The 11,361-nt window shown below is 37.6% G+C and overlaps 1 protein-coding gene across 1 annotated transcript; it reads right to left on the bottom strand.

Moving 5' to 3' along the window:
• Window positions 1-3,015: 3,015 nt before the first annotated feature.
• On the bottom strand, window positions 3,016-10,675 carry LOC114534189 (CUB and sushi domain-containing protein 3-like). The gene is made up of 4 exons (XM_028555743.1): window positions 9,631-10,675; window positions 5,827-6,000; window positions 5,183-5,341; window positions 3,016-3,200 (listed from the first exon to the last, which is right to left on the bottom strand). The coding sequence occupies exons 1-4, from the start codon at window positions 10,673-10,675 to the stop codon at window positions 3,016-3,018; spliced, it is 1,563 nt and encodes a 520-aa protein (XP_028411544.1).
• Between the last annotated feature and the right edge of the window lie 686 nt (window positions 10,676-11,361).

Raw genomic sequence — 11,361 nt, 5'->3', positions numbered from 1 at the left:
TTGCTCGAGTTAAGAAAAACTTATCTTCGGCTCGCCTTTCTTAACTCTCGCAACATTCCCGCGTGTTTGGATCAGGCCATCCAAACACGGAAACCATTAAATAATTGTTTAATATCATGATCTACAACACAAACCTAAGCAATGCGGTAAATTCTCCGTCCACCCTCCATCAACACATCTTGCTTTAGATGCGCCAATCAGGTCATAACCATCAAGGCACGCAAATTGCACGGCTGAACCATGTGTTTTATCTGTACCACTTATTACTCCGTTAACGATTCTTTCCAGTGATGGGCATGATGCTATGTGAAAAATATTTTAAACATGGATAAGGCGTTATAAAAGTATTTGTGAAAAGACGTAAAAATCTTAACAATATTTCCATTGCACTTTCAGTTTCACTTACATTACTGATATGTGGTCAATTCTATCAATTCGATAGCTGTAACTTTTTATTAGTACGCAAAAAAGGTGAAAGAATGTGATAAGTCTATACGGTGGGATTATTAAAAAAGATAAAGAGGAAATAGTCTTCTTTGACTTTCCACCGTATAAAAGCTTTCGAACGAGTCAGATATCTTCGGATATCCAACATCCTACGAAACAAGATCATGAAATGCACAGCGTAAACGAACAGTATTGGAAGGAAAAATCTCGACATAGCAATCGAAATTTAACATAAAGCACCTTTATTATTTTAACTAACGAGATGTAAGAGATTATAACCTTTACATGTTGGGAATACTCCATTCCATTTTCCACGCTGACATGTCAATTTTCTCGATGCTTCAGGAACAAGAATATGGTCTTGAGGGCACACGAATTCTACCTGCTTTCCGTTATAGAATTCATTTTCCGTCACTCTTGCATTCGTACTTTCATTCGGATCAGAACAAGTTCCTGTGGAGGAGAGAGAAGAGACCTATCTGAGACCTATCTGAGACCTACCTTTGTGAGAAAAGACCTATTTCTTATTATACAGTTAACGAAATTAGCCTGTTATACGGTTCAGTGGTGTAGCAAACCTGAGGATTAGTCCAGGGTGATACATTCTATATTCAAAGGGCCTTAATACACACTTCAAATTCAAGCCGGGAACAGTTGATGTCCTTTTGCCCAGTGTTAGCAATATATAACAGAAAAAACATTAAACATGTAATCCAAATTGTAAAATCGTGCTTTTTCGTGGAAGCATGCCACCGCGCTACCAAGCTGAAGTATATACTGCTCCTATGCTGTATGTATAAGAATATATGAATATGTACAGTTAAGCCGTATAACTACTTCCCTGATGGGGGAATTTTTCAAATCTTCCTCATGCATGTGAAAATCAGTTATAAAGGCCCGTTTAAACTTTATGCGATTTTTTTTGGTAGGTGTGAACGAGTGACTATAATTATTACGAATGCTCTGATGTATAAGAGCATTCATTTGAACATCCGTAACTAATTCACTCGTTCACATCTATGGAAAGTGTAAACGGGACTAAAGAATAAGCAGCGTTCATTCCTGCAAAACTGGGAAGATAGTACTGCCGTGAAAAAGCCAAAAGGAATGCTGCTGGAGGAATGGCAAATTAGAACGAATAGAAATATCAGATCAATAAAACGAATAGAAATAGCTATATCTAAAAATTACAAACCTAAACACTGCGGTAAATTTTCTGTCCACTCTCCATCAACACATCTTGCTTCAGATGCGCCAATTAGCTTATAACCATCAAGGCACGTAAATTGGACGACTGAACCATGTGTTTTATCTGTGCCATTTTTTACTCCGTTAATGATTCTTCCCAGTGATGGACATGATGCTATGTGCGAAATATATTAAAAATTAACACATATAATGCAAACTTATATGTGGTCAGCGGCTCAACCATGCAGTTCTATCAGTAACTTATTATTAGCTAAAAGAGAAAAAGTGAAAGAATGGTCGGAGGAAGCAGATTACAATGAAATCTAAATGAAAGATCGTTCACTACGTCATTTAAAATTGCAAATAAACTTTGCCGAATGGTTACTTTGGATTGAAAATCAAACCCAACTATATATAACTTAGCTACATAGTTAAAGCATTTAAGCTGCAGTTTACTGAATATTAACAGCAGGTAAGTGCAGGGGTAGAATCTTATCATAGTTATATTCATCTTATTCGTTTATTTAATTTTTCCATTATCCGGTAAAATCATTGCCACGAGATTAGGACGTAGTTTTTCCCCTTTATAAGCTTTTGAACGAGTCAGCTTCGGACAGGCAACATCTCACGAAACAGGGTTATGGAATGCGCGGGATAAACGAACAGTGTTGGGAAGAAAAATCTCGACATACGCTATAGAAATTTAACAAAAAGCACGCCGATTATGTTAACTAACCTTTACATGATGGAAATACTCCATTCCATTTTCCACGCTGACATGTCAATTTACTCGATGCTTCAGGAACAAGAATTTGGTCTTGAGGGCACACGAATTCTACCTGCTTTCCGTCATGGAATTTATCTCCTATCACTCTTGCATTAGTACTTTCATTCGGATCAGAACACGTTTCTGTGAAATGGAGAAAAAATAACGCTATGTAAAGAGTGCGTAAAACTTTAAACGCACATAAAATATAGAATATAACATTAGAGTTTATGTTCGCGGACATAAATGTGTTTTTGGCCTGACTCTGAATTCATACTGTATTGTATTAACTTTAAAGGGCAATTTTTGTAGAAAGAATTATGCAGTGGGTGAAACTTTAGTCATTCTTTTGATTGGGTTAGATCAGCGGGCTAAAATATTTTTCAGCCCGGTAAATCTATAATTTAGCCCGAAAAAGTACACCGCAATGCCCGCCATAGTTAATATAAGAGAGATTACATAGCGGGAAGACCTTTTGTCATTACCAATAACGGTTCAGTGGCGTAGTCAACCTATGCATTAGTCTATAATTCATTATTTCTGGAGAATATTTAGTATAGCAGGACTAATTTTGTCCAGTAGTCTGCACCTGCGGTCTTTAATATGTAGTTTCTTTAGCCTAGTTCACCTTTACAAATTGGTTTTGAAGCACTCCAGTTTCCAGTGTTTGTACATCTTAAAAATTCTTCACCCACTAGAACGTAGTTCCGATCACAAACAAATCTCACTTGATCCCCTTCCACGTTTCCATTTCCGATTACCTGACCGCTTTCAATTGATAGAATGCTCCTGCAAATCGCTATATATCATGAGAATAAAAGCAGTATTAAATTACGGGAACGACTGAGTATTTTAATGAAATATGAAATACAAACTCCGTAAAGAGTAAACATTTTGAAAAATGTAATTGTCAAAAAATAATATTATTATAACTATTATCATAATAAAACATTTATAGTACGCGCGTGTTGATTGGTCGAGAAGCGTGTTTCTATAACTGTATAGAAACACGGGAATTTTGCCGCCGAACTTGACAAGTAATGTAGTGAGAATTTGTAATTGAATCGAATTGCAATATTTGTACAAAATCTTTTTATTGGGTTATATTACAAAAAAAAAATAAAGTTTGGGAGAATGAGAAATTATCAGTGGGAAAACGAGCCGCTAGGGCAAGTTTTTCCACGTTTTTTCGAAGAAAACGGAAAATGTTTTCTATTTCTTAATTATGAAAACTTTATTTTTGTTTTTACATAATACAATTGCAAATCTCACTTTTCAAGGTAATTTACAATCGGCTACTTGAACCACAACTAATATCCGAATACAGAACAAAAACAAGAATTTATATCAATATGGACTACATTGACATATTATTATTATTATTATTTTTACTAATAACGATAATATCATGATATACTAATATGTTTAATCTTTACGGAGTTTCTATGGTTTTATATTTTAAAGCAGTATTAATAATATCAATTTTAAAATTAAAAGGGAAAGTTGCTGAAATAATCTCCCGAAATAATATTTGCGCTGCATAAGACGATAATGATGATCCTGCTACATGCGTGTATAAATTTTGGAATGTATATGCATGCATAACTATATCGTAGGTAATTTTTTAAACGCTTGCACCGCAGCTTCGTTCCTCGGTTTTTTAATGCGATATCATTGTTGTGATAAAATATTACCGTTATAATATTTATGTTATAACATTACTCCACTTTAAATTTCGATTTAGGAAGCTCAGGGAAACACATGCAATGAATTAAAAAATAGCAAAATATGAGTTTTTACAAACCCAAACACCGAGATAAGGTTTCTGTCCATTTCCCATCATCACAACTAGCTCTCGATGCGCCAATTAACTGGTAACCATCACGGCACGAGAACTGAACGGTCGAACCATGTGTTTGATCTGTGCTGTTAATCACACCGTTAATGATTTTTCCCAAAGGTGGGCATGAACCTTTGTCGGAAAGATTGTATTTGCATGATTCATAAATATTGGTTTTAAAATTGAATCATGATATTAAATTGATAACTATCGCGATATCCCAACACCATTATCCTGCGAAAGCCAAAGTTGAACTGAAAAATTGTCTTTGTATTTTCTAAGCCTAACTTTGGGAGTGCGTAAAAACATTTTCACGCTTTTTTTAAAATGACATATAACCGTTTTATCAAATAGCATCTTTGCATGAAAAGTGCAAACATATATAAATTTCATTCTTTGCATGAAAAGTGCAAACATAAATTTGCTGTTTTTTGCGCAATTTCAAACAATTCCATGCAATTGTTTTCGCACTTTATTTATAGACTCAGATTCGAACTGAGAGACCGTACGAATTAGCGTGCTTCAGGCTATGAGTAAAAAAGCAATATGAAAATGGCTTCCGAAGCTAATCTTTATTCACTAACAACAGGAGCAAGCTTTAGCAAGATGGCAATCAAGCTAGGACTATTTTAAAAATGTCCCATTATGGACGTGTTTCAAAAATGCAATTTGCTGTTATATCTATAACCTATTATATAATATAGAAGTAACTGCATGAAATCGATCAACTTAAGGTGAGTTGATGTAGAAACCAAGTTTGTAGCGACAATTTTCAAATAAATCAAGCGTCTTTATTTCGGTGATATTTTTTCAGTCCTACATCAGTATTGGTTGAAATGTAAAAAGAACATTAATCAATTCTGAAAACAATCTAAAGCTTTGAAGAGAACTATGCAGACTTTAACTTTCATTAAATTATTTATGTTTACATTAAGCTATACCTTTGCACTGTGGTTCTAAGCCACTCCATCTTCCATTCCCTGTGCATCTTAAAACTTTCTCTCCAACCAACACATAGCCCTCATTGCAAACAAAACTTACTTCATCACCTTCTTCTTTTACATGGCCATTTTCAATGAATGAAATTTTTCTACAAATGCCTAAAATGAAAAGAATCAAATGAAGATTTTGCGTCAATCGTAACTCGCATACTTGAACAGTGATAAGCGCAGTAACGGTCTAAGCAGTGGCGGAGCTACGACGATAATTGGGGGGCTAATAATCATGTATAAATTATATTCATGCAGTTCTCCCCAGCGGATTTCGTTTGTAAGTGCAATAGCTTACAATAGAAATCCTTCGGGCAGAACTGAATATATGAATATTCAAATTATCGTTATAGTTACGTCCCTGTGTCTAAGCCTAAGGCGCTGATTATATGTGGGGTTAGATGAGATGTTTGCACGGGCAAGACCCATAATTTTTTCGTGTTCATATGAAAGTGGAACGTTTTTGTCTTGTCCCTTACGGACACCACAATGAGCGGAAGATTGTTTGCACCATAGGATTGCGATGCATGTCATTTTAAGTCTCGCTCAAAATAAACTGTTTAAGCTTAGATATAATGGTCCTAGTAGAATCTTACTTCGACATTTCCATGTTGCACACTCTCGACTTTCTGAAGCCGCGCCAGGACATCGCCGGTTGTCATTCTGTATTAAGTTTGTTCCCGTACATGTCCTTGTTCGCACTTGGGTTCCCGTATTACACGAAACAGTGCATTCGGACCATTCAGACCATCGCGACCAAGTGGCTGTGACTACAAAAAAAACAAACAAAATTGCATTATTAAACACAGCAAGTCATGTCTGAGAATCCAATTCTTGCCCTAAGCGGTGCTAAAGGTTATGTGAGTCGGTTTGACATAATACACCCCTATATTGGCATTTAAACCGCGAATTAGCCTTCTGTATGTATTTTACGTTGGCCGTATAAAAGCTCACTGCTTTGCTAAATACAACTGCAAGGACTGGAAACTAGGACATGCGCAGGAACACGAATGTTCGCGCGCTTCTGCTTGTCATGCTTTATCACTTTGTAAATACCGTGCTGTTCTTGTTGTTCAATAAATATTCATATTTATTGCGTCAGTTTACACTGGTGCCAGCATGGGATCAACGAAGATTGTTCTCCCAGACAAGAAGTTTTCTGGGGAGGAAGATGTCCGCGGGAGGAAGATATATCTAAAAAGGCCATTTGAAAGGATAATAAAAGGACAAAGGTAATGAGCATAGCAACCTAGAGAATCTTGTTCTAAGAGCAGTTGAGCAGAAAGTTGGAAATGATTAAAAAAACTGCAGTTGTAAAGAAAAAGCAGGTAAACGCGTGGGAGGGAAAGTGACACCTGGCCTCAAACCCACTGATATCTGTCGAGCATGTAAGGGACAAGGACACTGGGCCCGAAGCTGCCCGTCTTTAAACAAGAAAGAGGCTGGCCCAGAGTCCCGAACCCAACCTTAGGTAACCAGAGAGGGACCATCATGTACCCTTATCGAAGTCCAGGGGAACAAATGAAAGTCAACACAGTACAAAAGGTAAATAATAACAAGGTAAATCTGAACTTTCATAATCTCACATTGTTGACACGGCTAACGACTACCAGATGCAGGATGATCAACATCCAACTGTCTCTTCTATCCAGTCTGAGAATATTAATGTTTTGCAAGTGATTAGTATTGAAATAAGTGAAACTGACCTAAAGGCGCAGGAAAGAGAACAACTTGAAAAGCTTCTCATTTCTTACTCAGATGTTTTCTCCAAAAACAAACGAGACATGCAAGTTAAGGACAAAACATCACATACACCTGAAACCAGGTGCAGTGCCATTGAAACAACCATTACGCCGTATTCCATTTGCATACCAAAAAGAGGTTAAAAACGATTTGAGAAATATATTGAAAGATGGAATAATTGAAAAAAAATCGTGTTTCGAATGGACCAGCCCTTTGGTGAGCATCCTGTTTCACATCAATAGATATGGTATCTGGGTACCAACAAGTTGAAGTTGCGAAAGAGCACGGAGAAATAACGGCGTTTGTATCCCTATATGGACTATTTCAGTACTGTAGGATGCCCTATTGGCTGCCAGTGGCACCGGCAGCCTCTCAATCTGTTGTCAAGGACATGGTTCAAATATTGGAGACTGAGGATATCGTGGCCTATCTTGACGATGTTATTTGTTTCCACGAATCTTTTGACAAGCATTTGCAAGGAATTCAGAAATTGCTATAGATGGTAAGAAGAGCTGGTTTTAAGTTATCTCGAAAGAAATGCCAGTTTTCTAAGTGTTCCGTAAGATTTCTGGTTCATCTTATCGACAATGCTGGTGTTAAACCACTACCTGAGAAACTCGTATAATAAACTCGAAATAGCCGTTCCACTCCACAATTTCTATGGACAAAAGAATGCCGGGCTGCATTGACCTTCTGAAGGAATGATTATGTTCTTCAGTAACATTGAAACTCTCACAACGAGTTGGTCGTTTTTGAGTGATGCCTCAGATTATGCTGTTGGTTACTACCTCTAAAAACTACATAAAGCCGAAATGAACAACTCCACCACGGAGAAGGAGTGCTTGCATGGTAGTAGTTGAAGCACTGAAGCGTATCGTCTTTATGTTTTGGGGAATCAGGTCGATTATAGAATAATATGGATCGTAATAGATTCGGCAGCCACTCTGTTGTGTTTACGAACCTCCTCGGCTTCTGTGAAGTTTCAGTCAAAGATTAACGGAAAACTTAACGTTGAAAGTTTCGATCCAGCCAGTTTCGTTCCGATGTGACGCGGTCAAATGTTTCTTGCAAGTAAGTTTATGTTTTCCTGGTATATTTTTATCGTGGTAAAAATTTGCTATTCAACCGTTACAAAATCCATTGTAAGACTCTAAAACGACAGCCAACGAAAATACGAACACAGGAAATAAAGAATAGTGGGTATTGGGTTATTAACTGAAAAATAAAAATGTTTTCAATTGAGGTAAATAAAAAAATATAAAAAAAATTTTTCTTCTAGAACTTTCCTACAAACATGCTAGCCCCAGGCCTAAAGTGCATCACACATATTTCACGCGATTATCCGGCGTTTCTCCACCCTACCTTATAACCGCCCTGATGAAGCTGAACAAACCTTGGACGGGTCGATGGGAGGTAATTAAACGCCTAGGGGATGTATTATACCGAATAAAGTACGTGAGCTCCGGCAAGGTTGGACTGAAGCCAGTGGCGTAGCCAGAACGATAATTGGGGGGGGCCAATATTCATATATTCGTGATACGCAGGATTAATTTCTTTTCAAATCAATTGTCTTTACAGTTTGTTAACATGAATATATGAATATGGGCCCCCCCAATCATCGATGCTGGCTACGCCACTGACTGAAGCGAAGGATGTCCATCACAATCAGTTAAAAAGATTTTACGAGACCACAGGGTTGCATGTAGCTGAGGACGGTAATACAGTCGAGAACAAGAATGACGTTGTCATTGTAGACGGGCCAGATACCACCGACGAACGCGAGATACAACAGCGTCAAGACGAGGCAAAACTAGGACATGGGCAGGAACACGAATGTTCGCGCGCTTCTGTTTGTCACAGTGAAATGAAAATAACTGGAATGCTACCTTCTGACCGTATGTTGAAGTAGAAGCACTGAGCTAGGGAGCAGAGTCCCCCCAGTCTTTACACGCAAAAAGAGACACGGCCGAAAGAAAATGTTTTTTTGCGACTTCGTAAATTTGAGAAAAACTCCCCTAAAATTTTTTTAGGGAGTTAAATAACTGATTTTGTTAGTGCTTACAACCGGCTGAGACATTCTTGATGTTATTAGAATGCATTTTATGGACCTATTTTTGGAAATGCCGAGTAAGACGGTTCTTTCCCAGGAAAAAGCGTAGAGCCTAGCGTGACAATGCAGGAAGATTTGTTTTACTCTAAAATTAATACATTTTTTCCATCTAGTCACTTGGAATTAAATAAACATGAACTTACTTAATAAACAATGTCTATGAAGTGTATTTTGAGATAAAAACTTAGCTTTTAGGATATCAAAAAGGTGCAAATATTGTTGTCAAAATTGCACATCGCTATAAACTTGTTCCGTTTAAGATAATTTGTTCCCAATCCGATCGACAACTTCAGTCGTAATTCGTAAAACAGTTCACCTGGTTGAATTTTGGTTGAAAACACGGTTGGTTGAAAACACGCGTGTCTGGAGGTAAAGTCCCGCAAATTTTGGCTTCACGAAAACAGTCATAAGGTAGCGTTCCAGTTATTTATTACAGCTTTGTCATGCTTTATCGCTTTGCAAATATTGCGTGAGTTTACACATCGGCAATCTCATTTGCTTTCTTACATTTATAACACAGTTACTAGGCTCAAAAAATTCCACATACCAGCTCTCGTTATGAGAGTATTTAATCCAGCTGGGTAACCATGAGAATGATATGCAGCTTCCCCAAATACCAAGGCGCCAAATAACGCATCACGCGATCTGTGGGAAATTGTGCACTTGCTTGAAATTTGAAGAATTGTCCACGAAAGTTTAGTTCCTTCAATGTTTTGCCACTGGAGTGAAGTCGTGTTTCCTCCATTCACTAAGAGGCCCTCTTTCTCGGAGGATTTAGTGAGGAGAGTCACAGAATGTTGGAACCCGTTCTCTTTCGTCCAAGACAAATATACATTATACGTATCGAGGAAATGATCGATAGACGGCACGATAAGCAATGATGAATCAACTTCTGTACCTCGCGTTCTTAAATATCCCTTGATATATTGGACAACTTGGCAAGGCTTACCACACTCGAAGAATGCGGCCAACTTATCGCCTAAATCATATTCAGTAAACTGCCCCGATTGTAGCAGACGATATCCATCTTTATTGCGAACACGAGTATCGTTTTCATAAGCGAACACACGATAAATGTCTCCAGCATTCTTGTTCATCCGCCCTGTTGTCGCAACTACAAATTCTGTGCCCCAGTTCTGTACGGGAAGAAGGAATTCGATGAGATGATCGCAATACCGAGTGTTAACTTTAGCACATTTATCACCGGATAGAACCGCTATAGCCTTATTTGCTTCAATAATTGTCCCAGAAAGATCTGCATTATGATCAATGTGAAATGTTCCCAACCTATTCAATCTCAACATTATATTTTTTCCTTTCCTGTATAACTTTCGACCGTATCGAAGAACCCCGTCTGCATTGAGTTTGATACTGACAACTGTGTTGTCTTCAGTTGAAATTATCCCCAAATTTGTTTTTGCATAGGAAGCAACCACGTACTTGCGACCCAATTTTGTCGTAGGCAATGCAAGATAACTGTCAGAAGTAAATCGTGCCTGGCTTAAACAAGATACAGCCACATCCGCGGTAGATGTTACTAATATGCCCTTAATGTCTACCCTTGTTGAACGCATTCTTATCCATGTTGGCATCTTGTATTTGAAAACGTCCCCAGCTTTTATGAACTTGTTTCTGAGACGTGCACTTCTTGATTTGTGTAAAGAAATATTGACATATGTATCGACGAATGCAGATATTGATATTTCATTGAATCCACTGTAAAAAAAGGTCTCTTCATGAGCGGTGAATCCCAGGACAAAATGTTTTCCACGGTGTGTCGCACCTCCTGTGAAAGACAAAAGACTGATATATTTATCATTTATAGACCTGGAGTGAGGGGGATTCGGCGAAATATTTCCCGAGGTGATGATGTTTCCCGAGGGCTTTGCCCGAGAGAAGTATCATTACTGAGGGAAAAATTTTGCCGAATTCCCCAAGCGGAGGGTCTATAAATTATATATTATACCGAAAAATATTGTGAGCTTGTAGAATAGCCAAACATACCGTACAAAGTGTTACGCAAAGCTTTATTGTGTTTAGAGATATGCATATAAAAATAGCTGTAAAAATAGGAATATCAAGAGCATGACAGGGATTAGTGAATGATTTTTGCCACAAGACGCCTGAGTAAATATATTTTTCGGCCATTAGCAAACATTAATCGCCTTTCCCTTTCATGTATGACATATCGTGGGATTACTTAAATAAGTAATAAGAGGAAAATATTTATAATCCTCTCAGAACTAATACCTGGATAAACAGTCTTAAGTCGTCACTT

The sequence above is a fragment of the Dendronephthya gigantea genome, unplaced genomic scaffold, assembly GCF_004324835.1.
Source record: "Dendronephthya gigantea isolate DGI-Jeju-01 unplaced genomic scaffold, DenGig_1.0 000098F, whole genome shotgun sequence".
NCBI classification, from domain to species: domain Eukaryota; kingdom Metazoa; phylum Cnidaria; class Anthozoa; order Malacalcyonacea; family Nephtheidae; genus Dendronephthya; species Dendronephthya gigantea.
Note: the sequence above shows the minus strand (reverse complement) of the source record. Positions and strands in the feature narration are given on the sequence as shown.

Bases quoted from the DNA above. Each gene is read 5' to 3' on its own strand.
- LOC114534189 (XM_028555743.1), bottom strand. From the start codon at position 10,675: ATGCCAACATGGATAAGAATGCGTTCAACAAGGGTAGACATTAAGGGC. The intron at 5,342-5,826 runs GTAAGATTCTAC...TTTTCATTTTAG, and splicing joins TGCAACATGGAAATGTCGAA to GCATTTGTAGAAAAATTTCA. The intron at 3,201-5,182 runs GTATAGCTTAAT...CATGATATATAG, and splicing joins CTTAGAACCACAGTGCAAAG to CGATTTGCAGGAGCATTCTA.